The 27,772-nt window shown below is 50.7% G+C and overlaps 1 protein-coding gene across 1 annotated transcript in view; it reads left to right on the plus strand.

The window, feature by feature from the left end:
- CDC73 (cell division cycle 73) overlaps window positions 1-27,772 on the plus strand; it is a 208,475-nt gene that overhangs the window by 48,951 nt on the left and 131,752 nt on the right. Inside the window, exons 6-8 of the mRNA XM_075322108.1 lie at window positions 7,053-7,141; window positions 15,493-15,709; window positions 27,653-27,751. Coding sequence (XP_075178223.1) covers window positions 7,053-7,141; window positions 15,493-15,709; window positions 27,653-27,751 — 405 coding nt within the window. The remainder of the gene's footprint in view (window positions 1-7,052; window positions 7,142-15,492; window positions 15,710-27,652; window positions 27,752-27,772) is intronic.

Below are 27,772 nucleotides of genomic sequence, written 5' to 3' on the forward strand. Positions count from 1 at the left end.
TTTTTCAGGCAGTGGACGCTCTAAAGATAGGAGTTGTGATCCCCGTTCCCCTTCAGGAACGTGGTCGCGGATTTTACTCCAACTTGTTCGTGGTGCCAAAAAAGGACGGGTCATTCCGTCCCGTTCTGGACCTCAAGCTACTCAACAGACATGTGAGAACCAGACGGTTTCGGATGGAATCTCTCCGCTCGGTCATCGCCTCGATGTCACAAGGAGACTTCCTAGCATCGATCGATATCAAGGATGCTTATCTCCATGTACCGATCGCACCCGAACATCAACGTTTCCTGCGTTTCGCCATCAGGGACGAACACCTTCAGTTCGTGGCATTGCCTTTCGGCCTGGCGACAGCCCCACGGGTTTTCACCAAAGTCATGGCATCCGTCGTGGCGGTCCTGCACTCTCAGGGCCACTCGGTGATCCCCTACTTGGACGATCTCCTAGTCAGGGCCCCTTCTCGGGTGGCGTGTCAACAAAGCCTTACCGTCGCTCTGGCGACTCTCCAGCAGTTCGGGTGGATCATCAACTTCCCGAAATCCAAGTTGACACCGACCCAATCACTGACTTACCTCGGGATGGAGTTTCATACCCAGCAAGCGTTAGTCAAGCTACCGAGCGACAAACAGCTTTCTCTGCAGGCAGGGGTGCAATCACTTCTTCGGAGTCAGTCACACCCCTTAAGGCGCCTCATGCACTTCCTGGGGAAGATGGTGGCAGCTATAGAGGCAGTGCCGTTCGCGCAATTCCATCTACGGCCACTCCAATGGGACATTCTCCGCAAATGGGACAAGAGTGCGGCTTCCCTCGACAAGAACGTCTTTTTCCCTTGCAACCAAAACATCACTTCAGTGGTGGCTCCTACCCACATCTGTCGCGGGGAAAATCCTTCCTACCCCCAACCTGGGCTGTCGTCACCACGGACGCGAGCCTGTCAGGTTGGGGAGCGGTTTTTCTCCACCACAGGGCTCAAGGAACCTGGACTCCGATAGAATCGTCCCTTCAGATCAATATCCTGGAGATAAGGGCAGTATATCTAGCCCTATTGGCTTTCCATCGGTGGCTGGAGGGCAGGCAGATCCGTATCCAGTCGGACAACGCCACTGCCGTCGCCTACATCAACCACCAAGGCGGCACTCTCAGTCGTCAAGCCTTCCAGGAAGTCCGACGGATTCTGCAGTGGGTGGAAGCCACAGGCTCCACCATCTCCGCAGTTCACATCCCGGGCGTAGAAAACTGGGAAGCAGATTTTCTCAGTCGTCAGGGCATGGACGCGGGGGAATGGTCTCTGCACCCAGACGTGTTTCGAGAGATCTGTCGCCGCTGGGGAACGCCGAACGTCGATCTCATGGCGTCACGGCACAACAACAAGGTCCCGGCCTTCATGGCACGGTCTCAGGATCACAGAGCCCTGGCGGCGGACGCGTTAGTCCAGGATTGGTCGCAGTTTCGACTGCCTTATGTGTTTCCCCCTCTGGCGATGCTGCCCAGAGTACTACGCAAGATCAGGTCAGACTGCCGTCGCGCCATTCTCGTCGCTCCAGACTGGCCGAGGCGGTCGTGGTATCCGGATCTGTGGCATCTCACGGTGGGTCAACCGTGGGCACTTCCAGACCGCCCAGACTTGCTGTCACAAGGCCCGTTTTTCCATCTGAATTCTGTGGCCCTCAACCTGACTGTGTGGCCATTGAGTCCTGGCTCCTAGCGTCTTCAGGGTTATCTCAGGATGTCATTGCCACCATGAGACAAGCCAGGAAGCCAACATCCGCCAAGATCTATTACAGGTCTTGGCAAATCTTCCTATCATGGTGCGCTGATAACGGTTTTCCTCCCTGGCCGTTTGCCTTACCCACTTTTCTTTCATTCCTTCAATCTGGAATGGACAAGGGTTTGTCCCTCGGCTCTCTCAAGGGCCAAGTATCGGCGCTCTCCGTGTTTTTTCAAAAGCGTCTAGCCAGGCTTCCGCAGGTCCGCACGTTCCTGCAGGGGGTTTGCCACATGGTCCCACCTTACAAACGTCCGCTGGAACCCTGGGATCTTAACAGGGATCTGTCGGCTCTTCAAAAACCACCTTTCGAGCCGCTGAGGGATGTCTCTCTCTCACGTCTTTCGCAGAAGGTGGCCTTCCTAGTGGCAGTCACATCACTTCGGAGAGTGTCTGAGCTCGCAGCGCTGTCATGCAAAGCCCCCTTCCTGGTTTTTCACCAGGATAAGGTGGTTCTGCGTCCTGTCCCGGAATTTCTCCCTAAGGTGGTATCCCCTTTTCATCTCAATCAGGATATCTCCTTGCCTTCCTTTTGCCCTAATCCAATTCACCAGTGTGAAAAGGATTTGCACTCTTTGGATCTAGTGAGAGCACTCCGGTTCTACGTGTCTCGCACGACGCCCCTGCGCCGTTCAGATGCGCTCTTTGTCCTTGTCGCTGGCCAGCGTAAGGGCTCTCAGGCCTCCAAGTCAACCTTGGCTCGGTGGATCAAGGAACCGATTCTCGAGGCCTACCGTTCTTCCGGGCTTCCGCTCCCTTCAGGGCTGAAAGCCCATTCTACCAGAGCCGTGGGTGCGTCCTGGGCATTGCGGCACCGGGCTACGGCTCAGCAGGTGTGTCAGGCAGCTACGTGGTCTAGTCTGCACACTTTCACGAAACACTATCAAGTGCATACCTATGCTTCGGCAGACGCCAGTTTAGGTAGGCGAGTCCTTCAGGCGGCGGTTGCCCACCTGTAAGAGGGGGCCGTTTTCGGCTCTTTTTATCGAGGTATTCTTTTACCCACCCAGGGACTGCTCTTGGACGTCCCAATTGTCTGGGTCTCCCAATGGAGCGACAAAGAAGGGAATTTTGTTTACTTACCGTAAATTCCTTTTCTTCTAGCTCCTATTGGGAGACCCAGCACCCGCCCCTGTGCCCTTCGGGCTAGTTGTTCTTTTGTGTACACATGTTGTTCATGGTGAATTGTTCTTTTGGTTCATGGTCTTCAGTTCTCCGAACATCCTTCGGATTGAATTTACCCTAGACCAATTTATAAGTTTTCTCCTTCCTGCTTTTGCACCAAAACTGTGGAGCCCATGGTCCACGGGAGGGTGTATAGGCAGAGGGGAGGGTTTACACTTTTTAAAGTGTAATACTTTGTGTGGCCTCCGGAGGCAGAAGCTATACACCCGAATTGTCTGGGTCTCCCAATAGGAGCTAGAAGAAAAGGAATTTACGGTAAGTAAACAAAATTCCCTTTTTTTGTGTCCAGCCGGGTACAACTAGGCAGCTTGGGGATTGGAATCCACAGTGCAGGGTGCCCATGCTTTCTGGGCACCCCCGCTGCGAATTGCAGTCCGCAGCCACCCCAGAAAATGGCGCTTTCATAGAAGCGCCATCTTCTGGCGCTGTATCCAACTCTCTAGCTGCCCTGATGCCGGGTGGCTCGCTGGGTAATAATGGGATTAGGGCTAGCTGTATATTATCAGCTGGCCCTAAGCCCGAAATTCATGGTGTCACGCCAATATTAGACATGGCCACCATGAATTTCTAGTAAAGATAAAAAAAAACAACACACAGAAAAATATTTTTATTAGAAATAAAACACAACACAATTAGTGACTCCATCTTTATTGAAATAAAGAACCCCCCTCCGCAGTAATCCTGGGTCAGGGTCCCGCGCCGTCCAATCCGGATCCAATATCATCTGATCGGTTTGCTGGAAGGCAAAGCGATCAGATGATGTGTCAGGTTCAAGTGCCTGAATCACATCACACATCAGCTGATTGTATAAAAGCCGGTTATACAATCAGCAGATGCATCGGTGCAAAAAACAAAAAAAAAATACTCACTTATGTGCTGATTATCGGCAGCTCCTGGAGCAGAGTCTGATCCCGTCCGATGATCGCTGCAGCAGCTGCCGGTAATCAGGGATGAAGTCTCCTGACGCATCCGCTGATAGGTTAAACCGGCCGGCCGCTGGCGTCAGCCCGAGACTTACGATCAGCTGATGTGTCAGGTGACTGCATCAGGTGATCCATCGCCAGGTCCTGCATCCATCGCACGTACCTGGGGAGACTGCACACACCCGGAGCGGCGGTACCGTGAGAGGAGATGGGAGCGGGCATGGCACCGGGACCCTGCAGACAGGTGAGTATGACTTTTTTTTTTTTTTTTTTTTCTACGGTTCACTTTTGTTTTCGCAGCCGCTTCCACCTCCTGCCCGTACATGACGCCGCACGGCAGCATACATGCACAGGACGGGAGGTGGAAGCGGCGGTGACTGTACCGAGAGGATTCACGCTTCTGTGTTTACTGACAGAAGGAATCCTCTTCCTGTACATGTCACTTTACTACCCACCTCCTGCGTTTATAGCTGCGTTTTTGGTCTTAGAAACGCACCAAAACGCACCCATTTGCGTTTCTCATTGCATCTTTCAACATCCCATTGCACTCAATGGATGAAAAGCGCAGTGAAAAACGCGGGAATAATTGACATGCTGCGTTTTTGTGGCACCACAAAAACGCAGCTGAAAAAAACGCTGTGTGCAGACAGCAAAAATGAAAACTCAGACTTTGCTGGGGAAGCAAAGTCATGCAGTTTTCTGAGCAAAAACGCACCCGAAAACTGCGCAAAAACGCCGCTAAATACGCACTGTGTGAACTTACCCTAAACCTGCTGCCATGTAGTCCTCCATATTCTTGAACTCTCTATAATACAGCCCCACCACTGATTGGTAGGTTTCTGCCTATCCACAGTGTAGACAGATGCTGCCAATCAGTGGTGTAGGCAGCGTTACATATTACTGAAGACCGACCGGAGCGACGCTAGAAACAGGTGAGTATAATACAGGGGGCACGGGACTTAGATTTAGAGCACCATTCCAGTGGAGAAATAAGAAACCAGTGTTTTAAGGGATTTTTCCCATTTTGGCCTTTCAGGGCTGAGATGTGAATATCTGTCCAGACTCTCATTGTGCGGCTGAATTGCAGGGTTTCACCACTCTGACAGAAATGAACAGGACTTACGCTCTCTGGTAGGGTTGAGAAATAGCAATTCAGTACAAAAACAGTCATGGCCAAAGGTTTAAGGCTGGTTTCACACTACGTCTTTTTAACATCCGTTAAAAACGTTTTTTTAACGGAAGTACGGATCCTGTGCAAATCCGTTTTCACTGCAATGCATTTTCAATGGACTCGCGTCCACCTGCGTTTGCATGCGTTTGCGTCCGTTAGACGCAGGATCCGTCCTTTTGCGTTATTTTGACATGTTTCAAAAACGCAACATGTAGCGTTTTTTTGCTTTGTCAAAATAACGCATCTCACAGGATCCTTCACATTGCGCCGCGAGCTGCAATGCATTTCAATGAGTGCTGGATCCTGCCTAGCAGAATGCGTTCAGTTGCGTTGTAACAGGATCCTGCTTTTGTACTGAGCATGCCCAGAAAGTACTGAGCATGCCCAGAACCAGTCTCCAGTGATCTGTCTATCTCTCTACTCCCTCCCTCACCCCCTCTCTCTCTATCTCTGTCTTTCCCCCTTCCTCTCCTGTCTCTCTCTCCCCTGCCTGAGAGCTGCGGACACTCGTAACCAAGGTAAATATCGTGTAACCACTTCTCTTAGTTACCCGATGTTTACGTTGGTTACGTGTGCAGGCAGCCCGGCTCCTAGCAGCTGCAGACACTCGTAACCAAGATAAATATCGGGTATCCAAGGCCGATGTTTACCTTGGTTACCAGCGTCTGCAGCTGTCAGAAGCCTCCTCCCAGTCTAGTTCCCCTCACTCCCGATCACATGACTCCAATGCCCGCCCCTAAATATCCAGTGCAGGATCCTGCAAAATAACATATGCGTTTGCATACGTTATTTGCTGTAAAAGCAGGATCCGTACTTCCGCTAAAAAAAACGTTTTCAGCGGATGTTAAAAAGACGTAGTGTGAAACTAGCCTTAGACTGATGCAAAGTTTTGTTTTCACAGTTTGCTGCTTCAGTGTTTGTATATCTTTTAGTCTGATGTTTCTATGGTCAATGCAGCACAATTTTATAAGTGTTTCATAAGGTTTTACACTTTCAATGCCAAGCACATCAAGTTATGCATTAACCTTATTTATCAAGATTTCTGCGCCAAATCCTGGCTGCTGGCAGCCCAATCTTCAGTACTTGGAGTCTGTTTTTTTGTTCACCGGTTTTCTAAAGATTGACCACAGGTTCTCAATGGAATTGGTAACAGTGGCGTTTCTTGGCCATGGGCCCAAAATTATAATTTTGTTCAGAGCCATTTAGTTCTCACTTTACGTTTATGCATAAATACATGTGTGGTTATTACAAAAGACTGGCACATGATTTATTCCTTCCAGAGGACCAGGGGTACTCATTATTTGTGAAGCAAAGGCAATTACTGTATCTGAATAGGAAAGGGTTCTTTACAGTTAGAACAGTCAGACTGTGGAATGCCAACCACAAGAGGTAGGGATGTCCGACACTAGAACAGCTTTTAAATAAGAGTTGGGTGCTTTTCTCACAAGTGCTATCGTGGGCTATAAATAATCTAGTGATGGAGATTGTATAACTGGTGGAGAAAGGTTCATCCTATGGCCCCAGCTCTTTTCTCCAACCTATGTAACTTTGTAGTGAAAAATGGCTAACCTCACATAAGGTGCTGACGTAAGGTAGACCTATAGTAAGTGTTTGTGTGATGTGCTGTGATTACCTGGGTTTAAGGATTTCAAAATTCAGATTTTGAAATTTGCTAAATGTTTCTACATTTTTGTAAAATGTAAAATATTTTCCATAAATAAACCCAAAACGCACCAACCTGAAATACCGGACATAAAGCATTCTGTTGTTACCACATAAGGTAACAGGTAAGAGTTCAATAATTTGTCCTGGTCGCGAGGACCAAAATTGTTCCGGGAACATGTTAGAGAAATGAAGCGTGTTTAGCTTTTTCCTTTACAAAGGCTATCCGTGCTGGAAGTGTTACACGTTCTCTGGTCAGTCAGCATTCTTCCTTTTCCTTGCACATCTGACAATACAAACTGCATACCTATAAAACCGAGATTCACGGTGTTATCCGCTAACTTCCTAGGATGAAGAACGCGTCCGGCTTGACAAAGAGAGACTGGCTGCCAGACTGGAAGGCCATAAAGAAGGCATTGTGCAGACTGAGCAGATTCGGTAAGCTGGGCTTTTACCAGGAGTTACCATTTTGGCTTTGTTTCATTCAATCATAATAGAAAAAAAATGTAATCGCTGCCTATAGCAAGCGAACGAATTGAAGCATGCACCATGCTGTAAGGCATGACACACACATATACATATATAATATAATATATATATTATATATATTTTATTATATAATAAAAATCTGGCACATGTTTTGTTTTTCTTTTTTGTCTGTTTAATACCACTTACATGTTTTTCAAATTTTCATACATGAGTAAGAAAGTACGAAGGACTGTTACAAATTCCCCCACCCCATCCCACTGCACCTGTATCTGAACGACTCCAATCCTCTTCTTTTCTGGGATGCAGATTTTCTTAAGCAGGTCAGGTTTTGTTTTTTGTTTCTAAAAAGCAATGATGATCCCTTTAGTACTCCTCCTAAAAGGTGCTACTGACATATTTCATATGAACCCTATGATATTGTCACAAACCACCGGGGGGGTCACTCAGAAATCCCCCGCGCTGGCTACCAGTACGTCACAATCGGGGGGTAACAAGTGGGGGTCACCCCTCCTTTATACCTCCCGACCGACAGACAGAGCACGTGACGCGCTCTCTAGCGCCCCTCTTATAGTCAGGCCAATTATGGAATTGCCCGACAATAAGCAAGGAGGCCGCTATACTACTTATGCCGATTATTGAAGGGTCCCCGGTGAGAGTAAGGTATATATTCCCCCGACCTCCGCGGGCGGAATATATAAAATCTCCCCGAATCTCACTGGCCTCCCCACAATAATCCTTGGCACAATTCGCTGCCACCAACCGATTTACGGTAACTATTAGCCGAACACACAGACGTGGGATTCAAGATCGAGATAACAGAACAGCCCAAGATTAATTATATAATTTAATCAGCCTAAAGCACACTAGAAACTACAATATATACAATAGGGAATCTACAGAATATACATATGTCAGAGTACAGTTACAATCAAAGCATGGGTTACAAACAGGCATACACAGTTCCAGCAGTTACCTTGTTGCGTCTGGCCACAGGGGGGCGCTGTACCCAGGTTTCTAGGATCCTTCCCACAGATGTTTCCTACACGTGCCCCCAGCGAAAGAACGCTGGAAAATGGCCGAAGTAGGGTTATCAACCTGGGCAGATCCAGGTCCCCTCCTACCTTAGTGACCTCACAGGGAAGCACTGCCACTCCCCCTGCATGGATCAGAATTATCCAGCAAAGGGGATATTGGCCATAACTTTGCCTGGGAGCGTCGTAGGCGGACGCCAATGCTCTCATTGTGACAGTTATGAATTTAGCTACAGAACGAGGGGACTCATGACCTGTCTGCCAGTTCCCCATTGGCTGATATCACGCCTGGGGCATTTCCCAATGTCCTGCTCCCATAAAAAGGGTGTGCCGGCATCGTCCACATGCGGAGACACCATTTTTATGGTTGCCATATTTATCGGAAATATGGCTTGCGAGATATGAACCATTTTTTACTGGAGTCGTTCTGTCTGGCTATTTCCATAGCCTTGCTAACTAGCTAGCAGCTCCTACTACAGGGTGACGGCAGGGAGTCATCCTGTGTCCATTGTCCCTAAGCCACCTAATTTCCATATCACAGGACATGGCCATGGGATTTGTTGCTAAACCAGTTGTGTGAAGGAAAGGGGGGGTGACACCAGGAGAGGGCTTCCTGACATACTTGAATATCATGATTTATCGTCATATCTCCGGATTTACCTCACAGATATATCTTGTGGGTCAAATGTAGGTGAGAACAAAAAAAAACTTTAGCATTTAAATTATTTTCCAAGGTGCCTTTTAAAAATTGTTTCTTTGTCGCTCCATTGGGAGACCCAGACAATTGGGTGTATAGGCTATGCCTCCGGAGGCCGCACAAAGTATTACACTAAAAGTGTAAAGCCCCTCCCCTTCTGCCTATACACCCCCCGTGCTCCCACGGGCTCCTCAGTTTTTATGCTTTGTGCGAAGGAGGCAGACATGCACGCACAGCTCCATAGATTGGTCAGCAGCAGCTGCTGACTATGTCGGATGGAAGAAAAGTGGGCCCATATAGGGCCCCCAGCATGCTCCCTTCTCACCCCACTCTTGTCGGCGGTGTTGTTAAGGTTGAGGTATCCATTGCGGGTACGGAGGCTGGAGCCCACATGCTGTTTTCCTTCCCCATCCCCCTTAGGGCTCTGGGTGAAGTGGGATCCTATCGGTCTCCAGGCACTGAGACCGTGCTTCATCCACAACTCCTGAGAGCCTGCTGGATAGGAGCCGGGTATCGTTCAGGGACATGGCCCTGCTACTTGGAGGTACTCTGTGTCCCCGTGGGGACCGAGCACAGCAACACTCCAGCATTGCTGGGTGTGCTAGTGCACCGGGGACCGCGGCGCTGACCGGGTTAAATGTGCCATTACACACTCAGCGTCGCTGAGTGTGTTTATGTAGGGGGACTACCGCGCTGACCGCCGCCGCCATGTTTAACACTGAGGCGCGGCTGGGACTTGTAGTGCGCCGGGGACTTCCGCGCGGCCGCGCTTTTACGGCGGCCGCGCTTATTACTCGAGTCCCCGGCTTTTGCGGCCTAGTCTTTCTTCCTCCCGCCCACAGCCCTGACAAGCAGGGGAAGGGCGGGACGCTGTACAGACGAGCAGCAATGAGGGCTGGAGAATGCTTTGCATACTCCACCCCCCTCACTGTGCACTGTGGGGCACCAGTTCCCGCACTTTCTGGGTCACGCCCACGGCTCCCTCCTCTCCTCAGGACGCCGGCAGCCATTCCTGTCAGCTCCTCGGACGCTGCAGAGGGGGACAAATTCTGGGAGACCCAGGCAGGGATTCTGGTGGCCTCACAACCGCTTTAAGCGGGTGGTAAGCAGCACCTGTGGTGCTAGCCCCATTGTGCAGAAGTGTAATTATATGTTTATGGTATATACTTTACACTGTATAGTGCACAGTTGTTTTCTGGCTATATACCCTATTGTGTTGCTCAGGGAAGACAATAGCATGGCGCCCACAAAAGGCAGGGGTGCCAAAACACAGGCTTACTATGCTGCCTGCGCCGCATGTATGACGCCGCTACTGGCAGGTTCCACTGACCCTCATTGTGTGCACTGCTCGGCCCCTACTGCACTTGCTCAGCCGGAGCCTCTGCTAAGAGGGGCCCAGGGGGAGCCACCTGCTGACACTCTCCAGGTGACAGGGACGGAGTTTGCAGTCTTTACGGATAAACTCTCTGAAACTATGGCTAAGATACTAGAAGCCTTGCAGTCCAGACCGGTATCTCAGCACAGGGACTCTGTTGAGTCATTGTTCCCTGGCCCCCCTCAGTTGGACCAACAATGTCCCCCCGGGGTATCTCATAGATCCCAGGCTGGGGGCTCTGACACGGACCCCAGCCCCAGACCGATTAAGCGAGCTCGCTTGGAAATTCCCTCGACATCATCATATTGTTCAGGGTCTCAGCGGGGGGAATCTCTGGTTGATGACGCGGAGACAGCTGATCAGGATTCTGATCCTGAGGCCGCTCTCAATCTTGATACTCCGGACGGGGATGCCATAGTGAACGATCTTATTGCGTCCATCAATCGAATGTTGGATATTTCTCCCTCAGCTCCTCCAGCAGAGGAGTCAGCTTCTCAGCAGGAGAAATTCCGTTTCAGGTTTCCCAAGCGTACACCGAGTATGTTTCTGGACCACTCTGATTTCAGAGAGGCAGTCCAGAATCACCATGATTGTCCAGATAAGCGTTTTTCTATGCGCCTTAAGGATACACGTTATCCCTTTCCCCCTGACGTGGTCAAAGGTTGGACTCAGTGTCCCAAGGTGGATCCTCCAATCTCCAGACTGGCGGCTAGATCCATACTTGCAGTGGAAGATGGGGCTTCACTCAAAGATGCCACTGACAGGCAGATGGAGCTCTGGTTGAAATCCATCTATGAAGCTATCGGCGCTTCTTTTGCCCCAGCATTCGCAGCCGTATGGGCGCTACAAGCTATATCAGCAGGTCAAGCGCAAATTGACGCAGCCACACGCACTTCCGCGCCGCAGGTGGCGTCCATAACCGTTCAGACGTCGGCAATGGCGTCTTACGCTATTAATGCTGTCCTGGACTCTGCGAGCCGTACGGCGGTTGCATCCGCCAATTCGGTGGTACTCCGCAGGGCCTTGTGGCTACGGGAATGGAAGGCAGATTCTGCTTCCAAAAAGCGCTTAACTAGTTTGCCAATTTCTGGCGACCGATTGTTTGGCGAGCGTCTGGATGAAATCATCAAACAATCCAAGGGAAAGGATACATCCTTACCCCAGCCCAAACCGAACATACCCCAACAGAGGAGGGGGCAGTCGAGGTTTCGGTCCTTTCGGGGCGCGGGCAGGTCTCAATTCCCCTCGTCCAAAAGGCCTCAGAAAGATCAAAGGAACTCTGATTCATGGCGGTCTAAGTCACGTCCTAAAAAGACCACCGGAGGTGCCGCTACCAAAGCGGCTTCCTCATGACCTTCGGCCTCCGCAATCTGCATCCTCGGTCGGTGGCAGGCTCTCCCGCTTTTGCGACACCTGGCTGCCACGGGTAAAAGACCGCTGGGTGAGAGACATTCTGTCTCACGGTTACAAGATAGAGTTCACCTCTCGTCCCCCGACTCGATTCTTCAGGTCATCCCCGCCTCCCGAGCGAGCCGAGGCTCTTCTGCAGGCGCTGGGCACTCTGAAGGCAGAAGGAGTGGTGGTCCCTGTTCCTCTTCAGCAACAGGGTCACGGTTTTTACTCCAACCTGTTTGTGGTCCCAAAGAAGGACGGGTCTTTCCGTCCTGTCCTGGACCTGAAACTGCTCAACAAACACGTAAAGACCAGGCGGTTCCGGATGGAATCCCTCCGCTCCGTCATCGCCTCAATGTCCCAAGGAGATTTCCTTGCATCGATCGATATCAAAGATGCTTATCTCCACGTACCGATTGCTCCAGAGCACCAGCGCTTCTTGCGCTTCGCCATAGGAGACGAACACCTGCAGTTCGTGGCACTGCCGTTCGGCCTGGCAACAGCCCCACGGGTTTTCACCAAGGTTATGGCTACTGTAGTAGCGGTCCTCCACTCTCAGGGTCACTCGGTGATCCCTTACTTGGACGATCTCCTGATCAAGGCACCCTCTCTAGAGGCATGCCAACACAGCCTCGACGCTACCCTGGAGACTCTCCAGAGTTTCGGGTGGATCATCAATTTTCCAAAGTCAAATCTGACACTGGCCCAATCGCTGACATATCTTGGCATGGAGTTTCATACGCTCTCAGCGATAGTGAAGCTTCCGCTGATCAAGCAGCGGTCGCTACAGAAGGGGGTACAATCTCTCCTTCAAGGTCAGGCACACCCCTTGAGGCGCCTCATGCACTTCCTGGGGAAGATGGTGGCAGCAATGGAGGCAGTCCCTTTCGCGCAGTTTCACCTGCGTCCTCTTCAATGGGACATCCTTCGCAAATGGGACAGGAAGCTGACGTCCCTCGACAGGAACGTCTCTCTCTCTCTCAGGCGACCAAAGCTTCCCTTCGGTGGTGGCTTCTTCCCACTTCATTATCGAAGGGGAAATCCTTCCTACCCCCATCCTGGGAGGTGGTCACGACGGACGCGAGTCTGTCAGGGTGGGGAGCGGTTTTTCTCCACCACAGGGCTCAGGGTACGTGGACCCGGCAAGAGTCCTCACTTCAGATCAATGTTCTGGAAATACGGGCAGTGTACCTTGCCCTGAAAGCTTTCCAGCAGTGGCTGGAAGGCAAGCAGATCCGAATTCAGTCGGACAATTCCACAGCGGTGGCATACATCAACCACCAAGGCGGCACACGCAGTCGGCAAGCCTTCCAGGAAGTCCGGCGGATCTTGATGTGGGTGGAAGCCACGGCCTCCACCATCTCTGCAGTTCACATCCCGGGCGTGGAAAACTGGGAAGCAGATTATCTCAGTCGCCAGGGCATGGACGCAGGGGAATGGTCCCTTCACCCGGACGTGTTTCAGGAGATCTGTTGCCGCTGGGGGGTGCCGGACGTCGACCTCATGGCGTCCCGGCACAACAACAAGGTACCGACGTTCATGGCACGGTCTCAAGATCCCAGAGCTATGGCGGCAGACGCCTTAGTTCAGGATTGGTCGCAGTTTCAGCTCCCTTATGTGTTTCCTCCGCCAAGATCTACCACAGGACGTGGAAAATTTTCCTGTCATGGTGCTCTGCTCAGGATTTTTCTCCCTGGCCTTTTGCCTTGCCCACTTTTCTGTCCTTCCTTCAATCTGGACTGGAAAAGGGTTTGTCGCTCGGCTCCCTTAAGGGACAAGTCTCAGCACTCTCTGTGTTTTTCCAGAAGCGCCTAGCCAGACTTCCACAGGTACGCACGTTCCTGCAGGGGGTTTGTCACATCGTTCCTCCTTACAAGCGGCCGTTAGAACCCTGGGATCTGAACAGGGTGCTGATGGCTCTTCAGAAACCACCATTCGAGCCAATGAGGGATATTTCTCTCTCACGCCTTTCGCAGAAAGTGGTTTTCCTAGTAGCAGTCACCTCTCTTCGGAGAGTGTCTGAGCTAGCAGCGTTGTCGTGCAAAGCCCCTTTCCTGGTGTTTCACCAGGACAAGGTGGTTCTGCGTCCGGTTCCGGAATTTCTCCCCAAGGTGGTATCCCCCTTTCATCTCAATCAGGATATCTCCTTACCCTCTTTTTGTCCTCATCCAGTTCACCAATGTGAAAAGGATTTGCACTTGTTAGATCTGGTGAGAGCACTCAGACTCTACATTTCTCGTACGGCGCCCCTGCGCCGCTCGGATGCACTCTTTGTCCTTGTCGCTGGCCAGCGTAAAGGGTCACAGGCTTCCAAATCAACCCTGGCTCGGTGGATCAAGGAGCCAATTCTCGAAGCTTACCGTTCTGCTGGGCTTCCGGTTCCCTCAGGGCTGAAGGCCCATTCTACCAGAGCCGTGGGCGCGTCCTGGGCTTTGAGGCACCAGGCTACGGCTCAGCAGGTGTGTCAGGCGGCTACCTGGTCGAGCCTGCACACTTTCACGAAACACTATCAGGTGCATACCTATGCTTCGGCGGATGCCAGCCTAGGTAGACGAGTCCTTCAGGCGGCGGTTGCCCACCTGTAGGAAGGGGCCGTTTTACGGCTCTATTACGAGGTATTATTTTACCCACCCAGGGACTGCTTTTGGACGTCCCAATTGTCTGGGTCTCCCAATGGAGCGACAAAGAAGAAGGGAATTTTGTTTACTTACCGTAAATTCCTTTTCTTCTAGCTCCAATTGGGAGACCCAGCACCCGCCCCTGTTTTTTTGTGTACACATGTTGTTCATGTTGAATGGTTTCAGTTCTCCGATATTCCTTCGGATTGAATTTACTTTAAACCAGTTTATAATTTTTTTCCTCCTTCTTGCTTTTGCACCAAAACTGAGGAGCCCGTGGGAGCACGGGGGGTGTATAGGCAGAAGGGGAGGGGCTTTACACTTTTAGTGTAATACTTTGTGCGGCCTCCGGAGGCATAGCCTATACACCCAATTGTCTGGGTCTCCCAATTGGAGCTAGAAGAAAAGGAATTTACGGTAAGTAAACAAAATTCCCTTCTTTCCATTAATTTCTCCCCTTTCATATGTCCTTGCACTTACTTTCCATTTTCTAATCTACTTTTTTTCCCTGCCCTGCTTCTGTAGGCACACCTATGTGTGGGGCATCTAGTCTTCTGTTGCAATTCTGGCTCTACTATTTCCAATTTGGAAAACAAAATTGGACAAACCGAGTATTGCAGGTGATTGGTGGGGCAGGGCTACCTCTCAGTGAGTGTCAGCAGTCCGAGCACACATGCTCAGATCAGACCTCTCACTCCTGCCTCCTTCCTGCTGACGCTTTGAAGTGTCATCCTTCAGCTGATGAGCCCTGTAATATTCTCTCAGAAGCACTTGTCATCGGAAGGAACGTCGCTCCAAGGCATCAGCAAACTGGAGGCAGCGTGAGGTCTGAGCATGCGTGCCCAGACTACTGCCCCTCACTGAGGTAGCCCTGCCCTGCTCACTATGTCTGGTTCCAGATTCCATATTGGACGTAGCTGTGGCTGCAGCACAATGTAGGATGGCATGAGCTTACAGTAGCAGGGCAGGTTACTAGAAGTACATGCGAAAATTGAGAGTAAATTAGGTTATCTGAAAGGGGGCAAAATTATTAGTAGAAAACCTCTTGAAGTCGGAGAGGTGACATTTAAAGGGTCAACCAGATGGGTTTCAGTATTCAGATGTATCCTAATATAAAACTGATTTCAAACAATTTCTAATAAATGGAGCTTTTTACATATTCTTTTTTTTCCCTTCGATATTTTCAGATCCCTCTCAGAAGCCATGTCTGTTGAAAAAATTGCTGCCATCAAAGCCAAAATTATGGCAAAAAGGAAAACTACAATCAAAACAGATTTGGATGATGATATAACTGCATTAAAACAGAGGAGTTTTGTGGACGCAGAAGTGGATGTTACCAGGGATATTGTCAGTAGGGAGCGAGTATGGAGAACCAGAACGACTATACTGCAGAGTACAGGGAAAGTGAGTGCTACATGATCATATTGTCTCCATTCAATTCATTGCTTTATTGAATTTATCACTATTTATTTATACAAGACAAGCAAAAAATGACTTGGATAATCAAACGGGAGAAATTTAGAGAGTATTAAAACTGTAAAATAAAAATACATTTCTTCGGCGCTCCATTGGGAGACCCAGACGATTGGGTGTATAGCTACTGCCTCCGGAGGCCACACAAAGCATTACACTAAAAAGTGTAAGGCCCCTCCCCTTCTGGCTATACACCCCCAGTGGGATCACTGGCTCACCAGTTTTCTGCTTTGTGCGAAGGAGGTCAGACATCCACGCATAGCTCCACTGTTTAGTCAGCAGCAGCTGCTGACTATGTCGGATGGAAGAAAAGTGGGCCCATATGGGGTCCCCAGCATGCTCCCTTCTCACCCCACTTGCGGTTTGTAAGGTTGAGGTACCCATTGCGGGTACGGAGGCTGGAGCCCACATGCTGTTTTCCTTCCCCATCCCCCCTCAGGGCTCTGGGTGAAGTGGGATCTTACAGGTCTCCAGGCACTGAGACCGGGCTCCATCCACAGACCCAGAGAACCTGCTGGATATGGAGCTGAGTATCGTCAGGGACAGGCCCTGCTACATTAAGGTACTCTGTGTCCCCGGGCAAGCGCGCACACACACACCAGCATTGCTGGGAGTGTTAGTGCGCCGGGGGCAACAGCGCAGAGCGCTCGTGCTATTAGTCACTACAGCTTTGCTGAGTGACTTTATGTATTGGGAACTGCCGCGCCGGCCGTTGCTGGGTGTTTTTTACACTGTGGCGCGGCTGGGACTTGTGGTGCGCCGGGGACTTCCGCGCGGGCCGTGCACATGGACGGCCGCGCTTATTACTCGAGTCCCCGGCTTTGCGGCCTAGTTTTCGTTTCGTTCCCGCCTCCAGCCCTGCCAGTCAGGGGAGAGGCGGGACGCTGTACAGACAGTCAGCGCCGAGGGCTGGAGTCTGCTTTGCATTCTCCAGCCCCCTTCACTGGACACAGTGGGACGCCAGTTTCCCGCTCTTGTCTGGGGCACACCCACGGCCCGCCCCTCGTCACACGAGCTGGAGAAGGACGCCGGCAGCCATTCCTGCACGCCGTCCGAGCTGGGGAACGGAGACATGCTCTGGGCAACCAACACAGGGCTCTGGCGACCACACACCCGCGTTATAGGCGGGCGGTAAGCAGCACCTGAAGTGCTGACCCCACTAAATACCGAAGTGTCCATTTGTATTTTATGCTTGTATGCTATACACTGCACTGTAGGTCGCTATCTTTCGCTATATGCCCTTCTAGATGGCGAGATAACAGCAGCAAAAACGCAAGGGTGCTAAGGCACAGGTTTTCTAGGCTGCTTGTATTACATGGCTGAAGTGTTCATTTGTACTTATGCTTGTATGCTATACATTGCACTGTACGGTCGCTACTCTTGGCTATATTCTCCTAGAGGGCTGGACAACTGCAGCAAAAAAGCATGGGTGCCAAGGCACAGGCTTTATAGGCTGCTTGTACTGCATGTGCTGAAGTGTTCATTTGTATATATGCTTGTATGCTATACATTGCACTGTACGGTCGCTATTCTTGGCTATATTCTCCTAGAGGGCTGGACAACTGCAGCAAAAAAGCATGGGTGCCAAGGCACAGGCTTTCTATGCTGCTTGTATTGCATGTGCTGAAGTGTTTATGCTTGTATGTTGTACATTGCATAGATGACTAGAATACAGCAGCAAAAAAGCAACACAGGCTTTCTATGCTGCTTTTCCTGCAGATACTGTTCCACCGGCAGGTTTCACTGACCCCCATTGTGGGCAATGCTCCCCTGTAGCACTTGGTCAGCCGGGGTCTCTACTAGAAGTGGCCAAAGAAACCACCTGTGAACCCTGTCCAGGGACAGGGACGGAGATTCTCTACTAAGGCCATGGGCAATCTTGATTAATGCTCCCTGGCCACCCTCATTTGGAACGTACTCAGTACTCCGGGGGGGTCCCAGGCATTCCAGGGTGAAGGCTCTGACACGGACGGCAGTCCCAGACAGCCTAAGCTAGCTCGCTGGGTACGACACTCAGCTTCATCACTGGTCAAGGTCCCAGCAGGACGACTCTCTGTATGATGAGGCAGACGTAGCTGATCAGGGCTTTGGTCCTGACACCGCTCTCAATCCGGATACACCGGATGGGGACGCCATAGTGAATGATCTTATAGCGTCCATCAATGGAATGTTGCATATTTCTCCCTCAGCTCCCCCAGTGGAGGAGTCAGCTTCACAGCAGGAGAAATCCTTTTTCAGTACTCATGCGTAGATTGAGTACTTTTTCTGACCACGCTGACTTCAGAGACGCAGTTCAGAAACACCACGCTTACCAGATAAACGTTTTCTCCAAACGTATTAAGGAGGCACGTTATCCCTTTACCCTGATGTGGTACAGCCTTGGACCCAGGGTCCAAAGGTGGATCCCCCAATCTCCAGGCTTGCGGCTAGATCCATAGTTGCAGGGGAGATGGGAATTCACTTAAAGATGCCATTGACAGACAGATAGACCTCTGGTTGAAATCTGTCTGTGAAGCTATCAGCGTGTCGGTTGCTCCGGCATTCGCAGCCGTATGGGCACCCTAACCTATTTCAGCTGGTCTTGCGCAGCTGGTCTTGAGCACATGTACATCTGTGCCGCAGGTGGTGTCCTTAACCTCGCAATGTCTGCATTGCGACTTACCCTAGTAATGCTGTCCTGGGGGGACAGTCGAGGTTGGTCCTTCCCAGGCTCGGGCAAGTCCCAATTGTACTCGTCTAAAAGGGCTCAAAAGGCTCAGAGGGGCTCAGATTCCGGCCGGGCTCATTCACGCCCAAGGAAGGCAGCAGGAGGAACCGCTGCCAAGGCGATCTCCTCATGTATTTCAGCTCTCTCTCCCCGCATCCGCGGTTGGTGGCAGAATCTCCCGCTTCTGGGTACATTTAGCTGCCACAGGTCACAGACCGGTGGGTGAGAGACATTGTGTCTCACGTGTACAGGATAGAGCTCTGTTCTCGTCCTCCGGCTCGATTCTTCAGAACTTCTCCCCCCCCCATCCCCCCCCACCGAGCCGATGCTCTTCTGCAGGCAGAAGGAGTGGTAATCCCTGTTCCTCTTCAGGAACAAGACACGGTTTTTTCCTCCAATCTTATTGGGGTGCCAAAAAAGGGTGGCTTTTTCCGTTCCGTTCTGGACCTAAAACTGCTCACCAAGCACGTGAAGGCCAGGCGGTTCCGGATGTAACCCTCCGCTCCGTCATTGCCTCAATGTCTCAAGGAGATTTTCCTAGCATCAATAGACATCAGGATGCTTATCTCCTCGTGCCGATTGCTCCAGAGCACCAGCGTTTGCTACGTTTCGTTATTGAAGACGAGCATCTTCAGTGCGTAGCCCTGCCCTTCGGTCTGGCGACAGCCCTACGGGTTTTCACCAAGTTCAGGGCAGCAGTGGGAGCAGTCCTGCACTCTCAGGGTCACTCTGTGATCCTTACTGGACGATCCACTTGTCAAGGCACCCTCTCAAGAGGCATGCCGACACAGCCTGAACGTGGCGCTGGAGACTCTCCAGAGTTTCGGGTGGATCATCAACTTTTCAAGGTTACATCGGGCACCGACTCAATCGCTGACATATCTGGGCATGGAGTTTCACACTCCCTCAGCGATAGTGAAGCTTCCGCTGGACAAGCAGCGTTCACTACAGACGGGGGTGCAGTCTCTCCTTCAAGGCCAGTCACACCCCTTAAGACGCCTCATGCAGAGGCAGTCACTTTCGCGCAGTTTCACTGCGTCCACTTCAATGGGACATGCTTTGCCAATGGGTTGGGGAGTCGACGTCCCTAGAAAGGAACGTTTCCCTTCTCAGACGGTCAAGGACTCTCTCCAGAGGAGTCCATCCTTCAGATCAATGTTCTGGAAATCTGGGCAGTGCATCTTGCCCTGCAAGCCTTCCAGCAGTGGCTGGAAGGAAAACAGACCCGAATTCAGTCGGACAATTCCACAGCGGTGGCAGACATCGCCCACCAAGGCGGAACACGCATCGCCAAGCCTACCAGGCAATCCGGCGGATTCTGATGTGGGTGGGGGACAGAGCATCCACCATATCCGCAGTTCACATCCCGGGCGTAGAAAATTGGGAAGCAGACTTCCTCAGTCGCCTGGGCATGGACGCAGGGGAATGGCCTCTGCACCCAGTATGGTGTCAGGAAATCTGTAGCCGCTGGAGGATGCCGGACGTCGACCTAATGGCGTCTCGGCACAACAACAAGGTCCCGATTTTCATGGCGCGGTCTCACGAGCAAAGAGCTCTGGCGGCAGGCGCCCTAGTTCAGGATTGGTCGCAGTTCCAGCTACCCTATGTGTTTCCTACTCTGGCACTGTTGCCCAGAGTGCTACGCAAGCTCAGCTCCGCTTGCCGCCGCGCCATCCTCGTCGTCCCAGACTGACCGAGGAGGTCGTGGTCCCGGATCTGTGGCATCTCACGGTCGGCCAACCGTGGGCACTCTCAGACCGGCCAGACTTACTGTCCCAAGGGCCGTTCTTTCCACCGAATTCTACGGCCCTGATCCGGCCTGTGTGGCCATCGAGTCCGAGATCCTAGCGTCTTCAGGATTATCTCAAGACGTCATTGCCACCATGAGACGGGCTAGGAAGCCGACGTCTGCCAAAATCTCCCACAAGACGTGGAAGTTATTCTTATCTTGGTGCTCTGCTTAGGGAGTGTCTCCCTGGCCATTTGCATTGTCTCCTTTTTCCCCCCTTCCTGCATCTGGATTGGGAAAAGGTTTGTCGCTCGGCTCCCTTAAAGGACAAGTCGCAGCGCTGTCGGTATTCTTTCAGAAGCGCCTAGTACGACTTCCTCAGGTACGCACGTTCCTGCAGGGGGATTATCACATTGTCCCTCCGTACAAGAGGCCGTCAGACCCATGGGATCTGCACAGGGTATTAATTGCTCTCTAGGAGCCGCCCTTCGAGCCTCTGAGGGTTGTTTTCACTTTCTCGACTTTCACAGAAAGTGGCCTTTCTGGTAGCGGTCACGTCTCTTCGGAGAGTGTCAGAACTAGCAGCGCGGTCATCCAGAGCTCCCTTCCTGGTGTTCACCAAGATAAGGTAGTGCTGCGTCCGATCCCAGAGTTTCTCCCTAAGGTGGTATCCCCTTTTTATCACAATCAGGATATCTCCTTACCTTCCTTTTCTCCATTTCATCGATATGTAATGGCTTTGCATTGTTGGATCTGGTGTAGAGCACCCAGAATCTACATTCCCGCACGGCGCTCCTGCGCCGCTCGGATGCACTCTTTGTCCTTGTCACTGGTCAGCGCAAGGGATCGCAGGCTGCAACATCCACCCTGGCTCAATGGATCAAGGAACCAATCCTTGAAGCCTACCGTTCTACTGGGCTTCCGGTTTCATCAGGGCTGAAGGCCCATTCTACCAGAGCCGTGGGTGCGTCCTGGGCATTACGGCACCAGGCTACGGCTCAACAGGTGTGCCAGGCAGCTACCTGGTCGAGTCTGCACACTTTCACCAAACATTATCAGGTGCATACCTATGCTTCGGCGGACGCCAGCCTAGGTAGAAGAGTCCTGCAGGCGGCAGTTGCCTCCCCGTAGGGGAAGGCTGTCTTGCAGCTCTAACATGAGGTATTTCTTTACCCACCCAGGGACAGCTTTTGGACGTCCCAATCGTCTGGGTCTCCCAATGGAGCGCCGAAGAAGGGAATTTTGTTACTTACCGTAAATTCCTTTTCTTCTAGCTCCTATTGGGAGACCCAGCACCCGCCCTGTTGTCCTTCGGGATTTTTGGTTGTTTTCGGGTACACATGTTGTTCATGTTGAATGGTTTTCAGTTCTCCGATGTTACTTCGGAGTGAATTTGTTTAAACCAGTTATTGGCTTTCCTCCTTCTTGCTTTTGCACTAAAACTGGTGAGCCAGTGATCCCACTGGGGGTGTATAGCCAGAAGGGGAGGGGCCTTACACTTTTTAGTGTAATGCTTTGTGTGGCCTCCGGAGGCAGTAGCTATACACCCAATCGTCTGGGTCTCCCAATAGGAGCTAGAAGAAAAGGAATTTACGGTAAGTAACAAAATTCCCTTCTTTGCCTGGTCATTAACCCTTTCCTGCAAATGCACATAACCGTACTTTGATTTCCCACATTTGGGCATACAACTACAGCTCAGGGATGGCACGTGCCCAGGAGTTGTGCCAATGCCATCCGCAGCAGGTGGCTTAATTACACAGCTAAGCTCCTGCATGTGCTGGGACTGGAGCTGCTCCGATACCAGCAACTTAACGTCCTCACGACCATTGACGTACTGGTACCTCATTGGTCATGTAGCGGTTGCCGCCGCCGGCTGCTGTGGTGAGTCGGTGGTGATCCTTGCACGTCTGCTGACTTGGACAGCAGACATATGGTGCTAACAGTTGGGGTGCTGCTTGCCACTTAGATTGCGCTGTAAAAATGTGACAGTGCAATTTAAATGGCAACAGCGGGGATTGCACTGTTCCCCGCCGCTTTCGGAGATATCGGGACGTTATCACTGAAGCCGATGGTAGCTCAGGACCCTGTGACACTACCATGTGATGACCCATGACACTACCATGATATACTTTCTGTAAGAGCCGAGAGAGCAGCAGCTCACAGGAATGTGCATTCCTTCTGATCAACAGAAATGAACAAGCGATCAGACAGTGGATGCATAAAGTCCCCTAGGGGAACTTCGTAAAATAAATAAAAAATGTAATAAAAAAAACAAAGCTCAAATCTCCTCCATTGAAAATAAAACCGTTTTAAAATATACACATATTTGGTATCACTGCTTTCAGAAATGCCCGATCTATCAAAATATAAAATCAATTAGTCTGATCGGTACACGGTGTGGTGAAAAAAAATGTCCAGACGCCAATTTATGTTTTTGGGTTTTTTTTGTCGCTGCAAAATTTTATTTACATTGCAATATAAGGCGACCAAAACGGAGCATCCACACAAGAATGGTACCATTTTAAAAACGTCAGCTCAAGACATGAAAGATAAGCCATCACTGAGCCCCAGATCCTGAAAAATGAGAACACTGCGGGTCACGGAATATGGTGCAAAAAGTGCAATTCTTTTTTTTTTTTTTATAAACATCTGAATTTTTTTTAACCCCTTCGATAAAAGTAAACGTATAATATGTTTGGTGTTCATGAACTCCCACTGACCTGAGACATCACACCGACACTGTAGTTTTACCATACATTGAGCAGGGTGAATAAATTATCTAAAAAACCATTGTGCAATTGCACTTTTTTTTCCCAATTTCACCGCACTTGTAATTTTTTTTTCCCGTCTTTCCAGTACACTGTATGGTAAAACTAATTGTTTCATTTAAAAGTACAACTCGTCCCGAAGAAGTAAGCCCTTTTGTGTCAAGGTTGACGGAAAAATAAAAGTCAATGCTCTCAGAAGAAGGGGAGCAAATAATGGAAAATTGCCCGGGGGTGAAGTGGTTAATCGTTCAGATGCTGCTCCCAGTAGGGACAGCAGAAATGTCAAGAGTTTAACAGAGAGATCTGTCCCTTCTTCAGCTTTTGGCATCCCTGAAACACTACGGGAAACCCTGACAGGTCAGATAATGCACATTAGTACAGTGTAATGACAGTGTGATCAAAGAATCACAAGGTCACGTCCCTGTGTGGTACTAAGTACTGTCAAAAAGTAAATGTTTTTAAATGTTAATAAAATAAAATCCACATTAGTTTTAATCTATATATATAATTGCCTTAGTCAGTCTGTCTGTCTGTCTGTCTGTCTGTCTGTCTGTCTGTCTGTCTGTCTGTCTGTCTGTCTGTCTGTCTGTCTGTCTGTCTGTCTGTCTGTCTGTCTGTCTGTCTGTCTGTCTTGCGCCAAAATTGTGTCCTTACGGTGACACAAAGCTGATTGGCCGCTGGGCTCGCCATGGCCCCGCCCCCCCGCACGGATTGGCCGCTCGCCCAGGCACCCTGCAGGCATTGGCAACTCTGCCACGCCCCGCCCCCTCACGCAATGCACGCTAGCTCTGGCCCCGCCCCCCTGTCCGCGCCCCCCCCCCCCCCCCCCGCATTCCCCGAACCGACACGGTCACGGAGCCACGACTACCAGGTGAGTACTGTACCCCTGGGAGCCCACATCAGCGTACGCCGCCAAACCAGCCGACACATACCCTCGCATTGCTGGGGCTGGCCGGCGTATGCTGGTGTGGGCTCCCATGGTAGCATAGTTACCAGCGCATCAAGGTCCTGCAGCGGCGGAAAATACACACACGCACACACATAACAGCACACACACACACACACACACATCAGATCACACTCACTCTCACACACACATCACATCGCATCCTCATACTCACAACATCCTGGGATATCGCTTGCTTCTCGGCGGCGATATTGTGCTGTGAGCTTCCAGGACCTGCCGGAGAATCACATGGCCAGAAGCATGTGGTATCTCCGGATGTTGTGAGTATGAGCGCGCATGTGCAATATCGTCAGTGTGTGTGTGTGTGTGTGAGTGTATGCGATCGGGTGTGTGTGAGTGTATGCGATCGGGTGTGTGTGGGTGTGTGTGAATGTATGCGATCGGGTGTGTGTGGGTGTGTGTGAGTGTATGCGATCGGATCTGTGAGTGTCGGCAGAGGAGCACGGCGTGCTGGAGGAGTCTGGGAGGAGAGAGGCTGATCCTGGGGAAGGCTGGGATGGGGAGGCTGAGGCTGGGGTAGGCTGGGAGGAGAGAGGCTGATGCTGGGGACCGAAAAGGCATCAGCTGGGGACCGAAAAGGCATCAGCTGGGAGGAGAGAGGCTGATGCTGGGAGGAGAGAGGCTGATGCTGGGAGGAGAGAGGCTGATGCTGGGAGGAGAGAGGCTGATGCTGGGAGGAGAGAGGCTGATGCTGGGAGGAGAGAGGCTGATGCTGGGAGGAGAGAGGCTGATGCTGGGAGGAGAGAGGCTGATGCTGGGAGGAGAGAGGCTGATGCTGGGAGGAGAGAGGCTGATGCTGGGAGGAGAGAGGCTGATGCTGGGAGGAGAGAGGCTGATGCTGGGAGGAGAGAGGCTGATGCTGGGAGGAGAGAGGCTGATGCTGGGGACAGAGAGGCTGATGCTGGGGACAGAGAGGCTGATGCTGCGGGCAGAGAGGCTGATGCTGCGGGTAGAGAGGCTGATGCTGCGGGTAGAGAGGCTGATGCTGGTGCAGCATGGGGGATGGAGCACGATGGGGGGTGCGCAGCATGGGGGATGGAGCACGTTTGGGAGTGCGCAGCATGGCGGATGGAGCACGTTTGGGAGTGCGCAGCATGGCGGATGGAGCACGTTTGGGAGTGCGCAGCATGGCGGATGGAGCACGTTTGGGAGTGCGCAGCATGGCGGATGGAGCACGTTTGGGAGTGCGCAGCATGGCGGATGGAGCACGTTTGGGAGTGCGCAGCATGGCGGATGGAGCACGTTTGGGAGTGCGCAGCATGGCGGATGGAGCACGTTTGGGAGTGCGCAGCATGGCGGATGGAGCACGTTTGGGAGTGCGCAGCATGGCGGATGGAGCACGTTTGGGAGTGCGCAGCATGGCGGATGGAGCACGTTTGGGAGTGCGCAGCATGGCGGATGGAGCACGTTTGGGAGTGCGCAGCATGGGAGATGGAGCACGATGGGGGGTGCGCAGCATGGGGGATGGAGCACGATGGGGGGTGCGCAGCATGGGGGATGGAGCACGATGGGGAGTGCGCTGCATGGGGGATGGAGCACGATGGGGAGTGCGCTGCATGGGGGATGGAGCACGATGGGGAGTGCGCTGCATGGGGGATGGAGCACGATGGGGAGTGCGCTGCATGGGGGATGGAGCACGATGGGGAGTGCGCTGCATGGGGGATGGAGCACGATGGGAAGTGCACACCTCCCCCCAACACACACACGCGCGCGCGCGCGCACGCACTACACAACACACCACACACACACACTGGGAACCACAAACAACTGCCCTACACAGACACCCACACACACAGACAACGCTGCGCACACACAACACCCAATACACAAACACCGCGGCACACACAAATATACGCACATACCGCACAACACACACATTGCACAAAACATACCTCCCCCCAAAACACACCACACACACAAACCGCGCAACACACACACAACGCTACAGACACACAGCGCTCCACAAACAACGCAACACACACACAACACCGCTCTCACCCCCCACAACACCCAGAACATGTACAGCGCCCTACACAAACACTTGGTAACTACACACAACAACATATATATATATATATATATATATATATATATATATATATATATATATATATATATATATATATATATATATATATATCTATATATATCTCAAATATATCAAAAATCATACATGAACTACACAATACGTAAATTCTAGAATACCCGATGCGTAGAATCGGGCCACCTTCTAGTAATAATAATATTAATAATAATGAAAAAAATGGTAAAACCTTGACACATTTGGTATTGCTTCGTCCATAAGGATCTATACATTAGAACTATATTATTTCTCATCCTATGTGTGGAACACCTTTGAAAAGCTATGCCACATTTGTAGTTTTTGTTTGTCTTGGCCCAAAAATATTTGAAAAGTGATGAATAAAGATACACTCCTCAATATTAAATTGTAAATAACACCAAGAAGGAAGTCATGGAGGTTATAGAAATGACAGGATGGATAGTCATAATAAGGAAAGTGGCACTACATACCTCAGACGAGCATTAATCTCATGAATAGCCTGGTGAGACGCGTACGTGTGCTTGTGTTTCTGAGTGTGCCATCCCTTTGCTTCTCCTTCACCCTATTGTGTTACTGGTTTATTATTCGGGCTGTTGGGGCATGATGCCAGCAAGGTGCAGAGATCGGTGTTGGCGCTCCCGACTAGTCCGGGACGAGGAGCCCCAAGAATAATTCCAGTCATTAGCAGGCTGATGTAATACTCCTTACACTTTATGGTGGTGGATCCTACTGACTGCTTCCTTTTTAATTGAAAAAAAAAATATAATAAGCCATAGACATTTGGTGTAGCCGTAAACGTGCTGACTCACAACATAAAATTACACTTTGTCCGGCACAGCGAGTAGTATAAAATTTAATACACACAAACTACGAGTGGCAGAATTACTTTTTTCTTTATATTCTTTCCATAATAAGTTTAAGGTTTATCAGTGCCCAAAATGATGCCACTGACAAATACAGCTGCATTTAAAAAAAATACAAGCCCTCATATGTGTTTTCAAGAAAATAATAGCTTACTAGCTTCTGGAATACTACAATAAAAAATTTTTTTCGACAAAGTTCAAAATTGACTGACGCTATGTGGTTCATAGGGACATGTGGCCCGGTCTTGAGTTGGTTAATAGTGATGCAGAATACACCAGTTAATGTGGTAAGAGACCAAGTTTATTACGTGAAACATGAACTATGCTAAACTACTCGGTATTAACCCACTACCACAAAACCCCGGGACTGATATACTGCCCAGTGCCTTACACCTCCGTGTGTACGATTATTGTGCGCTTATCTGTAGTCTGCATATTCTGCTCGTGCAGAAGGCTGAGCCCAGCGCGCTGATTTCTAGGGGTTTGTCTTTTGGGTGGGCTTTTTGGTGTAAAGTAGATGGATTGTACTGATTTGGATGCAGAACAGAGGAGCGGCTATAAGAGAACATTTTTAACTTTCACATTATAGATTTTGACATGATTGTTACAGTTGAGAATGATGGCCCCTCTCCCTGGAAATAGTGTATTTAGGATTCATAGAGTGCTGCTACGTTCTCGGTGATGCGAGCATTTGCAGGCATGACATTACAGGTTACATGTGGCTTTTCCTCCCACAAAATTAATTTAATTCAAAACTTTTTTTTTTATTTTTTTTCAGAATTTTGCGAAAAACATATTTGCAATACTTCAGAATGTGAAAGCAAGGGAAGAGGGTCGTGCACCCGAGCAAAGACCAGTCCAGACTACTGCACCAACGGTGGGTCATTACCTTGTGCTT

Source organism: Anomaloglossus baeobatrachus, chromosome 8 (genome assembly GCF_048569485.1).
Source record: "Anomaloglossus baeobatrachus isolate aAnoBae1 chromosome 8, aAnoBae1.hap1, whole genome shotgun sequence".
NCBI classification, from domain to species: domain Eukaryota; kingdom Metazoa; phylum Chordata; class Amphibia; order Anura; family Aromobatidae; genus Anomaloglossus; species Anomaloglossus baeobatrachus.